Genomic DNA, 23,773 nt, shown 5'->3' on the forward strand with positions numbered 1-23,773 from the left:
TATTAGTATCGTACTGATACTCCTATACCGGTGGCGTCATAATGGTCTTTACAAATATCATTCGCCGAGTCGACACGATAAAATAAAGAAGTTTTCTTAAGTCCCTTTGGCTGCCAAGAATTTTGCCGACCTTTCTCTTTCCATAACTAATTTAGCATGAAAAATTGTCCCATCAACCTGTTCTTATTCCATTTGTTACTTCAAATACAATTTCTTACAAAATTTATAAAAACCTGGAATTCTAGACGTCGCCATGTTCTATAAAAGCTTTTGAGGACAAAAAATAAATACAAAATGATGATTTAAAAAAATGTAAAAAAGCAATTTAAGATAAATTAGAAAATTCCTGTCTTTAGTTTGGCCATTGGTCGATTCTCATGCCAATCAGAATTTAATGAGGCCGAAGAAAAAACGAAGAGAGAATTTATTTTTTATCTATTATGCGTTTAGAAACGTTTGAAGTTTTCTTTTGAAATGTTTACAGTTGAATACACCTCCATAAAGTTACTAATTCGGCTGATACTCCCTAATTTACTTAAGTTCTTTACTGTATTTATGGAGTTTCTGTTTTATGTTTGTTTACGCGTATTTGAACTTAAACAAGTAGCATTTTGAATATTGACACGCAATGAATAAATGGACATTTATGGAGCCTCAATTTATTATTTCAAATCTTTAAAAGTTCTATAACCACTTCACATTATTATGACTAGACGCGCCCCTGAGCTTAGCTCCCGTGAGAATTTCAGAATAAAAAGTGCCAGTATTTCAGATAATATTCTATTCGTGAACCAAATTTCATAGCAATCTATCCAGTAGATTTTGTGTGCAAGATTAACAAACATATACACATATATTCTCACATACTTTTGCATTTATAAATATTGGTAGGATAAGAATAAATAATAATTTTGCATAGAAAATGAAAATATCATGATTACAATTTTTTCTACTGTTCCCCAGGAAGTATAGTCACACTTCGGTAGCCAGTTCTAAGTTTCCACTAGCCCATAATATATACTGTTTTTCTGGTGGAAGCCTTTTTTTTTGCTGTTAACTTTCGAAAGAGAACACTAGTTCCTTTTATTGTAAACTCAATTATTATTGGATTACACTCACCATAAACATCGATGCAGCCAATCTGCCACTTCATATTGGGCTGTGTGTTGATCTGACACATATAGCAGCCCCTGTCTTCAGCTCTCAGCGGCTTGATCCTCAGCTTCCAGGTCATGGGGTCGTCCATGTTAACAGAGTACCGTGACCCGAGGACTGGACGGTCGTGCATGGTTAGTATCGTCTGGTCTTCCGCTCGAAGCCATCCCACCTGAGGAAAAAACATACTTGATAAAAATATAGTTAGAAACAAGCCATAAATGTTATCATCTAAGACACTTCTTCAGTGAGAAGCAACCAAATCACAAATAATTGTCTAGAAGGAAACTCCTAGTAGTTTTTTGGTTGAAAGCCTCCTGGAGAGTGAGTGAGTGAGTGAGAGTGAATGAGAACTAAGCATGACCAAGCTTGGCTGACTTGGAGGTCGGTAAATAATAGAATTCAGACACAAGTCAGAAGAAGCTAGCAGCAGAAATATATTATCATACATATACACGCATTAAAAATGCGAATAGTAATAGGATCTATTTACTTTTGAAACTAACGCTACATTATGTAAATGAATAAATTATGCTAAAAAGATATGTTAATTTTATATTGCATTTATTTTAACGCTATCTTCCTTTCACAGTCTTTGTAATGCAAGGAGTGTCCTTTGTTATTTTTAAAGATTTTCTCAACAACTAGTAAAGTCTCTCGCTAGCTTGAAACTTTAATATGCAAAAAATGTTTAGTCTTTGCAGCTTAGATGATTGAGCACATCTCGTCTAACGCTTTATTATTAAAAGTGTTCGCTCGACGCAACTTAGTGTAGAGGAATTTATGAGCTCAGAACAGACTGGAACGGAACGGATACCGGCTACCGTACGAAGTGGAGACAAAAAAGTAGAAAAAGCGACCCTGGTCTTCAAAGAAGCTCGCAATGATTTTTTTGCATTCGTTACAGGATACGGACGGGACTTACAAGAAATACTACTTTTTATAAAAGTGTGTTAATATCAACTTGAAAGTTCGCATAAATCATACATTCAATTAAAATATGGTAATATTTTGTAATACACTAATTTACCTATAGCTGTTATGAATAAACATGAGTGTTCTCCGAAGAACACACAAACGGGTGTGTCTTTCGGCGATTTGGTTGAGGTTACAAAGAGTGAATCACGCGTTGTCCTCGTTGAGATAAAACGACGCGATACGAAAATATCAAGGCTATGGACACATACGTCGTGTCTTGTATGTCGCTTTAACAATTTAAAACGCGATCAAATTAGAAGTATTACCGCCCTGACATAGACTGGTAGTAACATAAATCTGATGATGAATTACCTTTTGTTATCTACACTTATATCGTAGCTCGGCTACTATTGCATGATTCTTAATAGTATTGACATGTTCTGTGTTCTGGTTATTCTTTAACTGTCTAATATCCTACATACACACACATATTATGTAGGCATATTTTTTAAAAGTAGCTATTTAAAAACTATTTTTATTATTAACCAAACGTTTAACTAATACCTAAGGACGATTAATGATATTCCTATCATTATAAAAAGACTCAACTTATTATTGTCATAATGTAATAAACATCTTTTGTTAAAATGACAGTGTAAGACATACATTATTACATACCTAACATCCCTTTTAACAGTCATACGTGGCTACCCATCCAGAACAATTTTACTTGCTTGCCATTACGGTCCCCTTTACAACCCCCTAAATACGTCTTCATAGCTCACCCCGCCACATTCAAAATCCTTTATTCTCCATATCTTGAAGAGCCATTTGACAGACTCCATTAATTTGCCCCATAACCACGGGAGCATTACTGTGGTAAAATGCACGGTGAGATGAAGTATTAGGAATATACGATGCTTTGTGTAACTACCATACGTTTAACTAGATGCGATAGGTGTGCGTGTAGTTTGTAGTTTTGAGAATAAAAATCAAGAATTGATTTATTGAATAACAGAGACAAGCAGCTTTTTGCAACAATATCTATATCATGCATCTTTGAAAGTTCTATAACCACTACACATTATTAGGACTAACTAGATGCGCCCCGGGGCTTCGCTCCCGTGGGAATTTAGGGATGAAAAGTGCACTATGTGTTATTTCAGGTTATATTCTAACCGTGTACCAAATTTCATAGCAATTCGTTTAGTAGATTTTGTCTGAAAGAATAATAAACATACACACATACATCCTAGTTAGAAAGGCTACAGCCAAAGGGTGTAAAAAAAAAACACAACTTAAACTAATTAAAATTTAATAATAAACTCTTTATTAACAACATATGTACTATAAGTTAAAAATTAAAACTAAAATAATAAATACTAAATTAATTTAAATGAAAAATTGACACTAAATCGCCGTCGTCTTGCAAATTTAATTCCTAATAAAAGTTACAAAAAAATAAAGTATGTCTAATTAATTTATAAAATATAAAAAACGTCACAAACAGAAGTGACTCTCCGGAGATGTGCCAATGGAGGAATCTCACAAGGTCGGATGAATCACGCGCACGTGTCGCTTTTCCGAAATCGCGGTGCGGCGGTGGTCCCTGACGAAGGGCTGGGGTGACGCTGCGTTATTAGTATACCTAGGACTGCGTAACTTCCTAACAAACTTACGCGTTTATTTTCTTTTCCTTCAACTATTTCAGCACAGGTTTTGCTTAGATCAAAATATATTTATGCATGCTTATTGACTTCAAAATTGTGACGTTTTTGTTTTTGATTATAAAACAGTATCTGATTCGACTAGCATCTCATCTATGCGTCACATCAGGCTAGATTGAGTTGAAACGCACTGAATTTACTAATAGTCAATGAACTCTGAACTCTGAAATTCACATGAGAGTGTAGCAATTATTCTGGATTCCAAAATAATTACCAGCACTGTTAATTACAATGATTTTAAGTAGGTAGGTACTTATTGTGTTTTCGTGTAACGGGGCAGAAGCGAAATTATTAATTATAACTTCAAACAATATTTATAACAGATAAAGGGTTAGCTCAAAAATTAATTTCAAGGACCTATTAATTTTCGCTAACAAAATAAATGATAACATTCTAAATTGGTTTTACAGATAAGTATTAATTAATTCATGATACAGGTAGATGTTTTTGACTAGTACCTATAGTTAATACTAGATGTTGCCCGGGCCTTCACTCCCCTGGGAATTTTGCGATATAATATAGCCTATAGCAATCTTGGATTATGTACCTACATTTCTAATGGTGAAAGAATTTTTGGAATCGGTAGCCAAATGGCAAAAACGGAACCCTTATATATTCGTCATATCTGTCTGTCTATCCGTCCGTCCGTATGTCACAGCCACATTTTTCTGAAACTATAATAACTAAACTGTTGAAACTTGGTATGATTACAGAGTACAGCATTGAGATTTTACACAAAATAGAAAAAAAAAACAATACATTTTGGGGGTCCCCATACTTAGAACTGAAACTCATTTTTTTATCAAACCCGTCGTGTAGGTTATCTATGGATAGGTCTTCAAAAATGATAGTTATGTTTCTAATATTTTTTTAAAACTAAATCGTTTGCCCGAGAGATTCTTCCAAAGTGGTAAAATGTCTATGTCTCCCCTGTAACTTCTAAAATAAGAGAATAATAAAACTCAAAAATATATATGATGTAGGTACATTCTATGTAAACTTCCACCGAAAATTGGTTTGCACGAGATCTAGTAAGTAGTTTGTTTTAAATGTCATAAATCGTAAACCGCAATCGGAACCCTTCATGGGCGAAACCAAAAATGTGTGATTTTATTTTTGTCATTAGCTTTTGCCCGCGGCTTCGCCTGCGTGCATTTCATAGCAAAATCTCAGTAATTTTTTTATCACGTACTCTGTAAGACTACCGAGGTATTTTTGATTCAATATATATGATTTAAATTCGCATTTTTTCTCATCTTTAGTTCAATTTCCTGTTTCCCGCTGCGTTTCTCGTCCCGCAAACTTGTCCAATCCCGCTTCCTGCTATGTAATGTAGATATCCCGTACCGTTTCCTACATATTGTGCCGTTATGTTTTTCGCAATGTGTCCCGTCCCGTTACCCATTACGTGTCTCCTTCCCATTTCCCGCTCCGTCGCGCATTCCCGCTTTCTGCAACACGTGCCGACCCATTTTCCATAACGTTTTACTTCCCGATTTTTTATTAATCATTTTTTTTTACTTACTGTTATTTACTACAAAAAGTAAGTAAGATTTTTCAACTTTTTATCTTAAAAATTGTATTAAGTCCCATACAATCTTTAACCCAATTTTGAAGGTTAAGAATTAATTACCCTTTTTTTCTTTCTGCAAAAATTCCCTCCACATTTTCCGGGATGAAATGTCTATAAAAGACGTTAACCCGGGATTCCGAGGTATTTTTGATTCATTATTAGTTTTTCAATTATCCTACGGAAAACTGACAATTTACCGGGATGAAATGTATCTAAGATGTTAGCCCGGTATATAAGGTACCTGTATACCAAATTTCAAGCAAATCGGTCCAGTAGATTTCAGACAGGCAGACAGACTGATGGACAGACGGACAGACGAAAATGTCCAAAACTATATTTTCGTCATCTATATCAGTAACTAAGTATATTCCATGACAATTAAAAAAAAATCCAGTGTACAAATTTGACTTTTCTTTAATTTTATTATATGTATTGATATCTTTAAAAGCATTGTCATTATCACAGTAATTATTTCACTGGAGATTCTGATAATGTAAGAGCCTTCGAACAATAACCAAAATTTGTCCACCCTAATCAGTTAAGTAAACAAAACATAAAGCTAACTGCAAAAAGAGCTATGAAGAATTTGAATCACGCCCAGTCCAAATTGATTTGGTGCCAAACAGTGGCGTTTAAATTCGCAGTCACGCGCGTTTTATTGTGAGCCAAAAGTTACAATGGGCCGACGCGAATAGTAATCGCTTTTGGCCTTAATGTTATGTAATACTTGAAAATTGTCGGGCCCGTCGCTCGGGAGGCCCGAATATGTACGGGTTTTGAATCTTTTCGGGCACGTGTCTCAATTAATTCAATGATAGGTATTTGTTTTGTTGGTTAGGCGTAAGTGTTTTCTGCTTATAAATTCTGATGGGCAATATTTTCAATACATATTTGTCTTAATTTTTTCTATTTAGACAAAATATTAGGGTTTCATTTGTCAACTACGGAGAAAAACGCGAAGTACGTCATTTGATCTAAACTACAGTGGCGCGCAGGTTAAAGTCAACTTTAAAGCTTACTGGTGCAACTCATCCTATCCATTGGACAGTGTATGTAATTCAGCTTGGAATTAGAAAAAATAATATCTGTTGGCCATATGACTTAGGCTATTTAATTAGGCGACACTGATGAAACAACTAATCGTCGATTTGAAAAATTAAAATTTCTGTAAATGAGAAAGACTTGGTACATTAAACTATGAATAGTACAAATTATTTACGTGATATCTAGAACATCTGCTAAGCACATGCTGGCTATATTTCGATAAGAAAATTCATATTAGGACAATTTATCGATCTTCTAAAAATAACAAAATAGATCTCAAACTTATAGCTCTAGAACTATAGGAAGAGATCCCATAACCTTCCGTGTGTACCTTTAACATGTGTTCTTTGTACAATAATGATAACACAAACGAATATATATTCCAATACAACACAAAATATTTCGAAGCATTACATAGAACAAATCTCTTTGTATTTTCTGTAAATCTACAAACTTTATACCAAAAAAATTGAAAGATAACTCGAGCTTGAGCGAAGAAAACACCAAAGATAACGACCAACAATTAGATGCTTTATGACAATAAAAAAACAAACAGAGCAAAACATCCCTGGAACAAATAACTATAAATACAGACGTAGCTGATTATATATTAGCTTTGTATATATTGACGACCGCCGTGGCGTAGTGATCTATCTGGAGGTCCTGATTTCGATTCCCAGCGCGAGCAAATATTTGTACCTGCGAACACTAATATTGATCTGCGGTTCTGAGTGTGTTATATCTGTTACTGTGTTTGTGTCCATCGGACCCGCGATATAGACTTAGTGCTTAGTGTGGGCCGTTGAGTATTGTTCATTTATTACAGTGAAAACTGTATGATTATACCATGAAGCTATAGATAATACTGGAGTACTTCCAAGAACTTTCTGATACAAGGTATATTATATACCTATTGCTGTCTCTTTCACTGGTAATCTGATCTCTCTTATGTAGTGCGAGGTATATATGTGCATAGATATAGCGTGTAGTCAGATCTTTCATCTATAGATAAAAGGAATACTTGCAATTTGGATCAAATAGTTCTTGGGAGTGCTGTTACTGCTCTTACCTAACGCTTCATGTATTACACATACACTCAAAAGATACTCATCATCAACATCATATCGAGTGTGTTATTGCTAATACTGGTGTCAGATTTTATTCAAGTCGCCTAAAGAAATCTGACATGACTTTTACGACTACTTACCGCCGTCTAGTGGCAGGTAGTCGCATACACACAAGATAACTAAACTATCAACCAGTGTGCAGGTTAATTTCCTCACGATGTTTTCCTTCAACGGAAGCAAGTGGTGGTCGATGAAAACTACTATATATGAGATTGATATACAAACTCAAATGGCACGAGTAGGATACGAAGCTGAGACCTTTCGACCCACGAGCGAGCGCGAGCATCATAACCATTACACCACCACCGCTGCACTCAAAAGATACTAAATGTTAAGTATGAAAGAAGGGGGGATCATGGACTCCGAAGTTTGACGCTCGGGCAAATGAGGGAGAGAGGGTACTAACTGAGGCACCAGTAGAAATATAACTATAATTTCTATTTCAAAAAAATTATAGCTTCTGTAATTTCAGCATTTTGCATCAGAGATCGAAAGACAAATTTATTAATCGCGGATAATCCGGCTCCTCGAAGCTTTCTTCAAACAAAGCTTGTCATAAAAATCGGGATTGGTCCAATAATGTGAAAGTATAATATTTTTTTACGCGTAGCGTCCGGGTACGTTATGAGGTTAGTATAAAAACACCTCATAGTGACGAAGAAACATAATTAAGTATTGTTTCAGCGAGCATTGATTTTCATTTATTTGTTCATTCCATTTTCAACTTTGCCAATTCGAGTAAGTAACGCAAAATTTTGTTCATTCATAACACTAATGCTGACTAAGCATTAAAATAAATTGTAATATAAATCGATTAAACAAATGTCTTGTTATGCCGTTCCTGCCTGTCTCAGGTAGAAGCGGCAAACCCAAGAAGTGCTGGCTTGATGTCGTCATTGAATCATCCTTGCATACGTACAGTCGTACTGATGTACAGTCTGCCACAGAGAAATCTGATCGCCCCGCGATTTGAACGCCATCTCTTAGGGGGTCAGATTTCTCTGTGGCAGACTGTACATCAGTAATCAGTACGCGCCAATGATCCGACAACTAGAAACCGCCTGAGGAAGAAACCGGGAAAAAGCTTTGTAGTAGAATAAAAAAAACGTGTCAAAATTTTAGTTTAAAAAATATCAGTAGGAAAACAAACTTCAATGAACTAATATTTATATAAACATTATCTAATTTACCAACAAAATCCACTACAAATCGACACTTGTACCAAACAGCGTATAAAATTAATGGTTACTGTCAGATTTCGCGAGCGTTCCTGAGACGTGGAGGTTTATATACAAAGCAACCATCACTCACTTGCTCAACAATGGAGCAATAAAATGGACAGAAATAAAAGCAGATAACAGATATATTTGTCATTCGCTGATGGTGTTTACAGGCCTTATTATGGGAGAGTTATGTCTCTGTATTGTGTTATTCCTTTTCGCTTATGTCGTTATGTTTCATGGTCAAATGGATTTTCTGCGAGAGAAAAATATAAGATCTTATGGCTATTCCGTTCCTGCGTGTAAGAATGCCTACCTTTGAATTTCTGTAAACACATGGTATTTTACTAATAAAATTTTCAGTCCACTCGCGATTGGCTAATGTACGTAGTTATACTCTGGGGAAATAGTACGGACGCAGACCGCCTATTTATCTTACAGAAAAAATGCGTAAGAATTATAAAAAACATCAAAACGATCGATACGTGCCGACCACACTTTATAGAATTAAACATTCTTACCTTACCGTCTATATATATTTTAGAGGCATGTAAACTTGTACTTAAATATCCTGAATTTTATACAAAAAAAAGATTTACCACGAGGATATCCTCCAAGAAAGAAAAATAAATTGGTGGTACCCTCCACAAAACTGAATCTGTTCACCCTACCCGACTATCCACGAAATGAACAAAAAGATAAAATATTTTTAACAAAATTGAAACTTTTATTAACGGAGAAATGCTATTATTCTTTGGACGAGTTTTTAAACGATAAAGAACTATAATTTTGACATTTAATATCGATTCACAATATTAATATTTTTATTACTAATTATTATTAGACCTATTATTTAAATATTTATTAACTATGTAATTTAATTAACTTATTATGACGTATATTTTTTATCTTTTTATAATAATATTATTATGATATGACATGAATTATTAATAATAGAAACTGCATCCATTTATGTATCTATTGAAATTTAAATTTTATAATAAATCCGCTTGCCGTTCCATATTCTTGTTTGCAAATACCCGGCAGGGTTCATATTGTACCTATTATGTAAACAGTGTTAGCTAGCTAAGAGAACTGATGTACGATATGAATGGCAATAAACGATTTGATTTGAATTGAATTGATTCAAAATTACGTGTCCCTAAAATGTATCTGTAAGCCAGGCCTCATTGTTATTTTGCGCTTCGCCGTCCTACTTAGCGTTAACGTCCGTCGTCGGATCAAAACAGAAATTGTATGGAGTTTTGACTTATGTACGCCGTACGTCAATGTCAAAACCTATAGAAAACAATCCCTTGTTTGTGCCTCGGCATAGCGGAGCCGCGACATGCTGCGTCGTTGCAACGGAGCACAACAGAGCAATCGCGCATGACTAAGCATTATATAAAAAAACTTGAAAAATCTTCTAGAAAATAACTGGCATCCAAAATTGTATCTTATCTTTTATCTTTCCTTATTCATCACTTCTTCCATTAAAAGAGAGATAATTTTCTTCAAATAAATAATCTTGCAGTATTCAAAGAAATGACTGAGACAAAAACAATTAAATTGAACACTAAAAGTTGGTCGTCCCTCGCTGTCCCCGAATGACTGTAACGTGCACAATGTCTATGTAAATGAGCAAGAACTTTCATGATTTACAAGCTGCAGAACCAGTTTTTAGGGTTCCGTGAACGAGAATGTTTCCTTCCACTTCTCTGGTCTGAATTAAACAGTTAACTTTGACGGGGTAATCTTGAATCTGTTCTACAGTTTTAAGCTTTGTGACATTATTTCACGTTAAGCTAAATATGCTTGCGTTTTAGTTTTTACCCCCGACGCAAAAAGAGGGGTTTTATAGGTTTGACCGCTAAGTGTGTCTGTCTGTCTGTATATGTGCCACCGTAACTCATCAACGAGTGAATCGATTTGGATGCGTTTTTTTATTTGATAGCAAATTTTTATGCGGTGGTTCTTAAATATGTTTGTTTGATCAAAATTGGTAACTAAATGAATATTGAAAATCGGGTTTTTTTCTAAATTTGTATAACAAATAAACTTGTATAGTATTTTACCATTGCTAAACAAAAATGAAAAGGGAGGATGGTCCAAGACCCAACACACAAAATTAATGGATTGGCGGGTATTAATGACAGTCAAACACAACAGGGACCAAAGCCCGAGATACTTCTCGGTCACCCATCCAATGATCAGCCACCGAGCTTTTCGCTGTACCTGTGTATTTGAGATACCCTTGTTCACCTTTATGAGGTCGTTAGTCATTTCCACATGTATATAATAAGGTCAACTCTGTTTTTCATAATTATTTTCAGTAATCACATCGTTACTTTAATGAAACGTAAATATTATCTAATAAAGTATATTTTCATGTGCCTAATGTATCTTTATGACGTCATATAACCCTTAATATCCGGAGGAAATATGATTATCTCATACAAACGTGCCATAGGGCGTGAATGTTGGCCATTTTATATGTTTACTTAGGATTCTTATTAGAACCTCTAAAATTAGATACGTTAAGTGGAACTTTGTTTGCGGTCAGAAAATATAATATTTTACCATAGTAGTGGAATCAGTTTTTTCTGCGTAGATTTTCCATAAATCCTATCTTATATCTTTCATGAAAGAAAGAAAAAAAGAAAAACTTTATTCGGCTAAACAAAACACATCTACATATTACGTTTACTATGCTTACTTATATCGTGGTTGCTTCTAACTACATAGAAAAGTGCTTAAGAATTTGTTAAATATACATTTAAAAACAATATACGAACCGAACATATGACCTTTTCCCTTTTTGTAAGTATTAGTAAGGTTAATAAATATATATGTGGGGAACTGGGTATGCTTTAGTTAAAAAATATATTTTTTTTAATTTACCTAGTAATAGTTTAGATACTGGCAACGAAGAATTGTCAATGGGATATCAGTTGAAAGACGTCAGAAGTGTAAAGAGGGATACTGAAGATGTCGTGTTGATGGAATTAAATAAAATATTAGTTGCCTTTTGACTTGCTTTTTTCTCACATACACCCACAAAGTGAAACTGGGCAGGTCACGTTTGCCGAATGCAGCCTGAGAGAGATGGGACCACATTCTTGGATTCCAACTGACGGGTACAGAAACCGAGGAACGCCAGGGACTAGATGGTCGGATAAGCTTAGGGCATTCGACAGACATTGCATGGAGAAGACCAAATACGTGGAAAGAGAAAGGGGAGGCTTTTGCCCAGCAGTGGGACATGTGATAGCTATTAAAAAACCCACATATGTAGTCGTTCTTTCTGGTTAGATATTATTTCTTTTAATACTGTGGGGAATTTCATTGGGTTAGCGTTAACGAAGCTATAAATATTTAGTACTGTTTTCCGCCTGTTGCTTCGTCTGCGTGGATTTAAGCCAAGAAGCCTATTAATGTAGTGAATAACACATATACCTACACAAATTCTTTCCAAATTACAATAATTTATTAATTATTTAATTATAATTAATAAAATCAAAATCAAATGAATTAATTATATACGACATACACATGTATGCAATATTTCAAGAACATTGGATAGAAGTACCCCGGGGTTCGACAGTTTACAGCTGTGGAAGTAACTGGTAAAACAGTCAAATATGAGATAGATGTGTATATAGATAAACCTTCAAGATATAGGATAAGATAATTAGAATTTTATTACAAAATCTCTCTGATCCCCGCGTATTCCCAATTGTATCGTAGGCTGCGTGTGGCCCGAGTCGCGTAAAAAATAAACCTATCTATTTTAAGAGAGAAGATTCGGCTATTATTTTATGACCTGTCATATGAAAATGTTAATATGCGCTCAGGCTCATTGTATTCGGAATATTCGAATATACAATCTGAACCGATTACAAAATTAGAACCGTCACTTACGTAAGAGTTTTTGTGTGAAATAAAAAAGTAGCAATTATGATTGTCACAATTGATTTCACGTAAGTTTTTATTCATTTCGCGTAGCAGAGTATGAATAAATACAACGAATTGGCATGGTGTCTCAGATTCATAGATGTGTCCACAACTATAGACTCTAAACAAAAAAGTAATTCACGAACACACACGATTCAATCGTAATAGTATACATTATTAAGGATGTCCTAAATTGAGATTAACGTTCACTCCTTAATTAGAAAAGTGCTGTAGATAAATATAAATAGCTGTTTTTTCTGGTTAGAGATTTTTCCTGTTAATACTTTGGGGAATTTCATTTGTGTTAACGAAGCTATAAATATTAACTACTGTTTTCCGCCTGTTGCTTCCTGTGTTGATCCGAGTTTGAGCCAAGAAGCCTATTAATGTACAGTCAACAGCATACAGATTTACTTAAATTTATTGCAAATTCCCTCGCATTGCAATTCACAGCTGAGCTGACAGTACATATACAGTTTATCACGCGTAGACGGAGAAAATTTTGGACATTGTAATATATTTCGATTAATTCTTAGAAAATGAAACGTTTCTTCTTCGAGTTCCTTGTGTCCTGTTTGACAACGCCGATCTTGCCGCTTTGTATAAGATAGATCGTGAATTTGTACGGTAATTTCATTTAGCTTGAAAACAAACTGTCGAGTCCTCTCTGGGCATATTGGTGCATTGAAAATTCAGTAGTAGTGATATAAGAAAATACCTATTTTAATTAAGCGTATTTGTATTTGTATTTTTATATCCATGTTAAGTAAGAATTAAGGCTATTTTTTATATTATTTAAATTCAGTCAACATACATAGATGCTGGAAAAAAATAAGGACTTCTGAAAACTAATGTCATTATGAATTAATAGCTAAAACACCTACTATAAAAATATATTTTACTATTCATAAAACGTTATGTGTCCTACACGCCTTAGCCTTTTAAAGCCATACGATTCAAACCCGAGGGCCCGTTAACTACTAAAACAGACATCAAACTAGAAAACGCCCGTAATGTCACAAAACCAGTTAAAACTGGAAGTTTTATAGTTCTAACCGGTTATAACCGGCTACTCCTCTGCTCTGTCTAATCTATAAAACTGATGATGGAAGTGTAATATTACGTAAGTGTATCTATACAATAGTTTAATATTCTTGTTATATTTTATATTTTTTTATTATTAACACGAGAAAGTCCATCATAATTGCAGAAGTATGAGCTTTTATACACCATAAGTGTAATTTTGCACGTGTTAAAATTTGCACGGATCATTATTCACGGCGAATTTTCAAAGAAATTGATGTGTTGTTGACTGTATTTTCAGCAAAATTATTACATCTGTTTTGCCAAACTGTTATTTCGCCAACTCCACAGCGTTGGGAAAGTTTAACCGCAACGACATAAACAATAAACACACAAATACAATTATCAATTTAGCTGTGAGTGTTTGAACAAACAATCACACAATTTGAGTAAGAAATCTTTCCACAAATAAATACTCGTATATAACAATATGAAGAACTAATAAGAATTAATTAAGAGTTCAAAATTTACTTGTTGTCTAATTTTGTTTTGTTGTTGTTTAATTTTGTTGTTGTCAACAAAAGTCTGAAAACATTTTCGTAATAATGGCAAAGCTTACAAAAATCAAAAATCAAATTTTGCATTTTTGAGAAAAAGTTTTTACTACTTTTTTTAGGTTTTTAAACTAATATTATATTGTTTTCTTAAACTTCGAAAAAATAATCTCTAAACGCAACATGATGCATTTATACAAATAATGTGACCTAATCGCGTGTGAGGGGTAACTAGGAGGTAATGTTGGATAATAGTAGCTTTTGGATATAGTAGATAATAGCACCTCTACGAATTCGTAGAGGTGCTACGAAAACGTAGATTTGCTACGATTTCGCGATGACTGTTTACGAACATACTACAAAGCTACAAGGCTTGATAGCAACACGTAGGATATATTGGTAGGTAGTGAGTGAATATAAGAGTACAAAATCATAAAATTCATATCACATAATTTATGAAAGGCATATTTTATGGGTAAATAATTATATAGCATCTTAGATTTGACCGTTTCGAAGCAAAAGATACAGTAACCTGCTTACTTGGTTCGCGGCAAATAACAAGGAGCGTTAAAACTTTAATTGTCGTGATTCGGACCGTAATTACGCTTGTTTATGGCTAGTTGCGGGGTGCGGGAGCGGGGAGTGAGGCAGCCGTCTTGACGTAATGTGCACCTGAACTGTTATTATCTATTTACTGTTTTATTCTTTGTCTCATCGTTGCTTATTTCTTTGCTCGGTTATATTCGCGTCTGTGAGGCTGCGATGCCCAAGGTCCGCGTAAAAAATTGTCTTGAAATCTTGGCTTGTCTTGGCTTGGGCGTCGTGTAATATTGACGAGAGAATATGGAAAGGTTCTATTCAAGGGCCACACACTGCCTGTGTGTTTTTGTAGGGCTTTTAGAACTGAACGACTTTAGTCTATACCAGACTTTATATTATAGAGGCATTTCACTTCGTCATCCCAACTAATATTATAAATGCGAAAGTAAGTTTATTTGTTTGTTACCTCTACACGCATTATCTATTGGACCGATTGTTATGAAATTTGGTACCCAGGTAGAAAATATCCTGGAATAACATATAGGGTATTTTTTATCCAGAAATTCTAACGCGAGCGAAGCCCCGAGGCGCAGCTAGTTTTTATATAAACTAAATCTAAATTATAATAGACAGATGCTGACGTAACTTTATGAATATTTCGTAATTTCTAAGACAGCTTTTATAACCAGCAGTATATGCCGAAAGTTAGCCGAATTGTGTGCCGATTGTGTATAACTTAGGCTTATAAACATATTGTTCTATTACATATGGACTTAGAGAATGACACCGACATTTTAATGAATATATATAGTGTTATATTTTTTCCAATAATAAAAAAAATGTATATACTTGTGGCACCATTGACTAGTAAAGGCGAATGAGGTAAGAAAAGATTGCCATATGGCGTCAAGTCCACATTTTGTACTTAATTTTTGTAATGTAATACAGTAAAGATGTTTAAATAAATTAAAATATAACTAACCTTATGTTTCCCCAAGTTAATGACAGAGCATCCGAGAACTGCTTCCCTTCCGACAAGGAAGGTGTGGTTTCCAATCGGACGCTCAAACTGTGGGACGTCTATTTTCCTGTTCGTCACGTAGTCTGTAACAAACAATATTTTGTTATAAAAAAAAACGTTAGAAATTCTTCGTTGCCTGTTTCATTTAAAGCCTATGTCCTTGTCTTCATGTGATTTTATTCATTTTAAATATATCATACTACTAACTGTTGCCTTTAACTACGCTCACAATAGCTAATGTTTGACATCGAGTCAAACTAATTAGATATAGTATCCAATTCCAAATTTCAGGAAAATCGCCCTGGCTGTTTAGACGTGAAAGCGTGATAGACAGACTATAGCATTTATAATATTAGTATAGAAGTATGGATATCACACATAATAATTACAATTACAAAATATCACAATTACAAAATTTGTCAAATTTTATTCATGTCGCCCAAAGGCATCTGACATGATTTTTACGACTACTTACCGTCATCTAGTGGCAGTCACATACACACATTGATATACACTAGAGAACTAAACTGTCAACCAGTATGCAGGTTTCCTCACGATGGTGGTCTATGAAAACTACTATATATGAATCAGATTGGTATATAAACTCATATGGCACGATTCGGATACGAACCAGAGACCTTTCGATCTTAACCACTACCGCTACCGCACCACTACCGCTTCAAAATTTGACCAACGACGGCCTACCAAAATTAAATCGCTCCATAATCAAAAAGGAACAATGGCGTATAAAAGAAGGCACACCTGCTGAGTGGTGTTAATATTTTATAAGCAATGAATGCAGCTTACCCGCTATTTACGGGTATTGATCGATTACGAACAGGTCAAGACTCGATACATCGTTTGAATCTGAATTTATTTTGACATATAATGATTTTTATCACTGGCTGGTTATAAATAGCACTTTCTTTTTTTATAATCATCGTTGTACAAAAAAAAGTTTAAAATAAATGAAAGAATCTCTTACAATCAACCAGTTTTTCATCTTGCTAGGTTGGTTGGTAGTAGATGTAAAAAAATAAATGTTGTGATGTTGTGATTTTTTAACAGCACTCGAACACATCGAGTGGTGTTAAAAAATCGATTTTGATATTATAAAATATTAAACTAAATTAACACATCAGAATTGACCAGTTTCCCTAGAATCCGTTCGCGAGTTCGTACGCATGCATCAGCCATCACAAAATAGGGGGAAACTTATAAGCAAACCGATGCTACTACTTTTTCGACCATGTTATCTATAGGCCAAAAAGTAGGCAACGCGCGTGTGACACCCGTCTTGCAGTGATAGACAGTGGTGACCACTTATCATCAGGTAGGCCGCATGCCTGTTTACCTGCATTAGTATAAAATATATATTTGTTATCTATAAGTTTAAAAACTTATAGATAACTTTAAATACAACGTATAGTTAAAACTATTCGTTTGTAATACAAAACAGCTATTAATAAACGTGAAATATATAATCATAGACTTACAAAACATCACCATAGAAGCGGTAAATGTACTCCTTTGTTTTGAAAACCGTCAAATTTTCTAATTTCGCAGTGATATTTTCGCAATTTCAATTAAACGTAACAATACATCACAATAACCCTCATTTACAAACAAAAGGGCTCAAGTACAGCTCAAACAAAGCCCTCTAAGGTAATTACTGTACCTTCCGCACTTTAATTAGAACCATTATAGGGCTATCGATCTTGTAATGGTCTACAATTCATACATAAAAGGGCTTGCTTGATCAGAGTGGAGCATTTTATCTATTATATATTAATAAAGTACCTAATTATTAAGAATGCTTAGTTTCTATGGGAATTTTGACATAATGTTACAATATGTTACTGTACGTACGTAAAGTTGACAGACAGACAAGTGAAACAAAAGAAAAGCTTAAAATAACAAACAGGTCATTCAAAGAGAATATGCGCGCCAATGGAAGTGGAGAAGAATGAGTAGTAAAGCAAATTCTAAGCTCCGACGCTTAACAACTGAAGGAACATAGAAAATGCTCAGATTAAAAAGAAAGAGAGAGAGAGATGCGGACAGATGTCTATATTCAAAGCTTTTCACCTTATTTTGCTTGACCTACAAAGTCGATTTTTTTAAAATAGGCTTCAGGCTCTATGATGTTTCATAACCTATAAACTGACCTAACGGTGCACCTAGAATTTTCCCATATTTTATTTTATAGAAGCTTCCCAATGATAAAACTCCTCAATGATTTATTTGTACAGCCATGACATTTCGTCATTCGGATTTTTAATTCTCTACTCGACTATCACAATATCACTAGTGCAGAAATGGATCTGTCAGGCTGACACGTGCAGGCGGCAGCAAAATTTAATTGAAAAATAACTTGTTTTACGATTTTGCCTGTGTACTCGTATTAAAAAAAAACATTTATTTCCATCCAAACCAATGCGTTATCGTACACTATACACTAACGCGTTTAGGTAATTACCGAGACCACTCCCGTACCGTAATTACAACCCCCTTTATAGCGCCATTGATCTTACAACTGTTGTATAGTGGCTATTAATTTGCAGATGGAAAATTTCACACTTAGTGTGGGTTGCACCGTCAATTTTACGTTAAATTTAACGTGCGCAGAAAAACGCGTAGTACGCCATTTTGTCTATACGTCGGCGGCGCGCCGGTAATAATCAACGTCAAATTTGACGGTGCAACTCACCCTTAGAGGGCAGGATATATAGAAACTTTATTGTCCGTCGGTTAGACGTATTAGACAACCAAAATTTGGAGCATCGGTCGTGTTCCACCTACTAAGTTCACTTGGGTGGACCACCGGTACTTTTTCTTACCAATGATCCACCTCCGTTCACCTAGGTGAACCACGGGCACTCCAAATTTTTCGGTTGAATTCACTTCAAAAATTATTTTTATTTTATTAGCTGTGGTCCCACTTTGTTGAGTCCCACTGCTGGGCAAAAGCCTCCCCTAACTTCGTTCACGCATTCCTATCCTTTGTATTCTCTTGCCATTCTTTGTCGAACTTTTTGATGTCATCCGACCATCTCGTCCTAGGCCTTCCTCTTTTCCTGCATCCATCAGTTGGAATCCATGAGGTCTAAAATATCAAATCTTTAAAAAAATATCAAATATTATTTGAGTTATAAAACAGTGTTACAATAAATAATTTAAGCTTCTTTTAAAAAACCCCATTAAATGAGAAAAACAATAATTGACCTTATACGGGAAGGTTTTAGCATGAATAATTAAATCGGCGGCGATTGCTGTAGCTCTACGAATTTAAGAGAAAAATCTGTTTTGTTATGAGTTGAATTCTCTACGGATTGGAATACGGATTATAATGCTGTACCTCTAAACCTACATATTTCTATATGGAATACCAGATAAAACATAATACAAAAGACACATGATAGTTTCCTCAACAATTCTCGCAGCAGATTTAAATGACGAAAAAATTACCTTCCGGTGAAGAAAAACATCTTTAGGAAACTGGGCACTGATTGATTATTAAATTATGTGTGAAATGAAAAGGGCAATGGCAAACGACTCCATTATTAGTTCCAAGAAAGTTGTTGTGTGTATTTCATTCCACGTAATGACCACGACCCTTAGCCATGAGGAAATACGACTATAAAAACAGAGTCACAATATTGTGTGTATTTAATTAATATAAAAATTAGGCAATACAAACACAACACCGAAAGTTACAAACTGTGAACAAATTAAATATAAATCATATTAAAAGTTCTATGTACGTAACATCGGTTTCCAGTAGATTAGGTTAGGATTGTCCAGAATTGAAGATCTTTCGGGTTCCCTTATTTCTCTAACGAAGAGATATTTGTTAGAGGTCAATGTGGTTTTATTACACTGGTTAACCCATGTGGATGACGTACTTATGCAACGCAGAATTTGAAATCATAAAGCATGTAGAAAAGCTATCTTTAACATGAAATAATTTGTCACTCAGATGCTGACTAGAAAGTTTAATTTTCGAGTCACTCTGACATTGACTTTAACCTGCGCGCCTCTGACTAAAAGACAAAATGGCGTACTTTAGGTTTTGCTGCATAAATTATAGTTAAATTCAAAGTTTACCCTTCAAAACAGTGTTATAAAATATCGATAAATAACGCTGACATTTCTGTATTTTTTTTATTCCGAAGTCCGTGCTGTGCAAACAATTAACGAAAGTTAAACACAGATCGACCCAAACTTTAAGTATGGCGATTCCTCATTTGATTTGATGGCCGAAGGATAGATAAGCGGCTGCGCATTCCGTGTTTATATTGTGTGAAAATTGCTTTATGTTGCTCGTTTAACTGGAAATTAATTTCGGCCTACACTAAAGGGAACTTCGATTAGTTCAACATACCTATGTGTTTAGGAGATGTTAAACTGTTGAGGTTGTTTTAAATTTAATATAGTCTTCACTAGTGGATAGTTACGTCAGAATGTATGTAACTCAAGCAAACTAACTCATGTGGGATTTGTCCCTATTTAGTGTTTAGTTTAGTAAGCATAATCCATAATTCATTTTGTTTCTCTCATCCTCGCGTATCAATTACATTCGGAGCTGTATCGCCCCGAAGCTCAAAGTTCGCGTAAAAAATCAACCATTAAATTTTGAAGAATTGGCTATGATTTTATATTCAGCCAGCTGCCTGATGTCAACCTCTTTAGGAATGCTATTGTTACCTATCAGCTGTTAAGCCATATCCCTGTCCCAAGTCCCTTAGTCGCCTCGTACGACATTCACGTGAGGATTTGAAGTGGTCCTCCACACGCCACCGTTCTTCATTTTTGTTGTCATTACATTAACATAAAACAAAGTCGCTTCCCGCTGTCTCTGTCCCTATGTATGCTAGATCTTCAAAACTACGCAACGGGTTTTGATGCGTGTTTGATTAATAGATAGTGTGATTCTCGAGGAAAGTTTAGGTATATCATTCATAATGGTTTTATCTTAGCGAAGCCAGAACGGGCAGCTAGTTTACACTACAACGTATAATTTCAGTTCCCTGTGACTGTAAACTTCATCAAAGTTCCGAAACACGGTTAGGGGCAATCAAAAGGCTAACATAATAATTAGTGGAGGCATTAAAATTACGCCGTAATTGAGACCGAGCTATGTTTAGTACCCGGATTCGTTCGCACAGTCACGCCACCTTGTTTCACGGCGCGTTTCCATTGACATTATTGCGCCACGCTTCCGGCTAAGGTAAATATAGTGAGAAAATTATTTAATGAAATATACGGGTCACTCACGATTATCAATTATAATAACTAATAATAACCTTATTCACCAAAAAAAAGTATAATAGTTGATTCTACCAACTATTAGAAGGTAGATTTACAATTTATTAGTTAGTTGGACTGTCCAGAACGTTTTACAATTTACATTACGATTTTTACATGTTCATCGGATCGAAATAAATACAATTTGAAGTAACAGAAGAAAGACATTGTGGTTTGCTGTTGTGTATGAGTGTACGTGCGTATGAGAAATGAAATACGACTAAACTGCTATTTGCAAGAAATGTTCAGTTTGGGAATAATCTAACGTCTTTAACCAAGACGCGTTTAGCACTAAAAGCAATACTTAAATACAATATTAAGTTAAGCTATACTTAATTAAAATTATCGATGAATTTTGCTTTCGCAATACCCGACGTGTTGTATCCGACTTAACATTTTTGTAATCATCTATTTATATACTGTATATATGTAAGCGATTGTGAATGAGTGAATGAATAAAATAGAATAGTCGACTTTAGTTTCAGTCCACTAGTAAACTATTTTCAAGACAAGTGCGACTCGGCCCTCGCCGGGGATTATTCATCACTGTGTAATGCATAATAATAATGCATATTTTTATTAATAATGTATATTTTTTACATTAGTTTTAACCAAATTATCGAAAAGAAATCTTCTTATTTTTTTTTATCCTTGCTCAACAAAATATTTGGTGTTTACCCCATTCAGTCACTTTCCCCTATTTCATGGCCAATTACTTCTCATCTTTTTGATGTCGTCTGTCCGATGTCTGATTTGTAGCCTTCTTGTTGAACGTCTTTTGCCCCATGGTCTCGCGGTCTCTTGTTTGCCTAATGCTAAATTTATCGTGCGACAATGGACTCGTGCACGCGCACCGTGACAGCCGGCACCTGTCACGGCCTATCCACCTCGTGTTAAGCCATTCCGTGGGTATAATTGCTAAAGAATTAACATTTTCGCCCATCGAATTATTCCGAAAATTAAAATCCAAATACTGTGTTACTACTTGTTTGATTAATAGATAGTTTTAATTCTACGACATTTTATGTCGGGATTTCTTTACCAATGTTTTGGTATGGGGCTTATTTTAAGGGGTTAATGAGTAAGTAATTGCACTATTGTTATGAGGTTTATTTTATAAATTTACTTTTATGTTTTAAAATAATAGTAGAGATAGTCATTCTTATTATTGAACTTTTATACCAGGCTTCTTGGTCCAGATTTTTTGTTTAATAATTAAATTTTCCCAAATACAAGAAATGCTGGCTTCATATTGTCGTTATGGATCTACATGAGCAGAATGACGACAACCGGGCTATGTGGAAAAAAAAATGTAGAAAAGCACACTCTGGGCTCCGACATTCTATAACTTAGTATACAACCAGGAGAAAAATTCTTCAGAACGCTTTGTTTAGAATACTTTTTTTATGCAAAATATTTGCATCATTGTTCTTGTAAATATAAAAAACCGCATTTCAAATATTATGTTTGTCAAACATTCAGATCTTCGACTAAGATATTAACGCTGTATAAATCGCCGTGTACATTATCATATACACCTGGTTAACAAAACCTAAATTAAAGACACTACAGAAATGATGCTAGAGTCCGTACCAAGAAAAACGTCACGCAAACGTGGCGCTACTGTCGCTGTAAACAATGAGTGCTCTATATGATAATGATAGTTCCTCATATTGCCACGGGATTTCTTTCGTAATACGGTGTCTACCACATCTGCTATTTAGACATCTTTCGTCCTCCCTTCGAAAACTTGTGTCCTTGGATGTACAATTGATTTTAATAAATTTGATTCTAATAATTTTACACCATGGCCTCATTTCACAAAAAAATATGTTTTTAAGTTTTAGTAAGAACACAACATTTCTAAATGAACTTTTACTAACTTTCTAAATGAAGTGCACTAGAACTATGCATATAATATCAGCCGAATTAAAATATACTTTTAAAATTTTTAATTACCACCCCTATTAGACCAGAAATAAGTAATTAAATATTTGCAACAGTATGTATGCGACTAAATGTTTGTGTGCCAACATAGAGCACTATACTAAATAATGTAACATCGGTATTATTGAATTTACGATTGACAAATAAATTATTGATTTGATTGAAATTTGTGTGAAACGCACTTTTGCTGCCACGGCGAAGCTGCGGTGTAACAGCTAGTGTTAAAATATTTCTTAAAATGACACTTCCGTACTTATTTTAATTGTGATAAAACTACGAGTGAACACGGCACATTTATTATCTGTGAAAACTTTTTATCTACGACGTGTGGAATGACGCGTTATATTTTGCTTTTTTGTTGAAACACGAAATGGTTTTTACTTTATTTACTTGTCTCATGGCGTGCCGGGAATTTAAGCTTGTTTTTATGTATAGTCACACGGATATTGCGAAAAAGTGGTGCGTAAAATGTTAAACTTGCCTGCCTTACCTGTGTATAGACAGAATTGATGTTTTGCTTCTCGCTCTCTTTTACCTGAACGATTTCCCGATTCCGCAGCTGTTCAGCGTCGGAGCCCAGAGTCTGCTTTCCTTCTATTTATTCTCCAATACACAAGGTCCTCGGCATACTTGACCATTGGCACGCATATCATCCTTGACGAC

At 34.8% G+C, this 23,773-nt stretch overlaps 1 protein-coding gene across 1 annotated transcript in view; it reads right to left on the reverse strand.

Annotated features, from left to right (window-relative positions):
* LOC128675957 (limbic system-associated membrane protein-like) overlaps positions 1-23,773 on the reverse strand; it is a 101,544-nt gene that overhangs the window by 10,989 nt on the left and 66,782 nt on the right. Inside the window, exons 3-4 of the mRNA XM_053755798.2 lie at positions 15,818-15,939; positions 1,120-1,327 (exon numbers count right to left, since the gene is read on the reverse strand). Coding sequence (XP_053611773.1) covers positions 1,120-1,327; positions 15,818-15,939 — 330 coding nt within the window. The remainder of the gene's footprint in view (positions 1-1,119; positions 1,328-15,817; positions 15,940-23,773) is intronic.

The sequence above is a fragment of the Plodia interpunctella genome, chromosome 15 (assembly GCF_027563975.2).
Source record: "Plodia interpunctella isolate USDA-ARS_2022_Savannah chromosome 15, ilPloInte3.2, whole genome shotgun sequence".
Classification (NCBI taxonomy): domain Eukaryota; kingdom Metazoa; phylum Arthropoda; class Insecta; order Lepidoptera; family Pyralidae; genus Plodia; species Plodia interpunctella.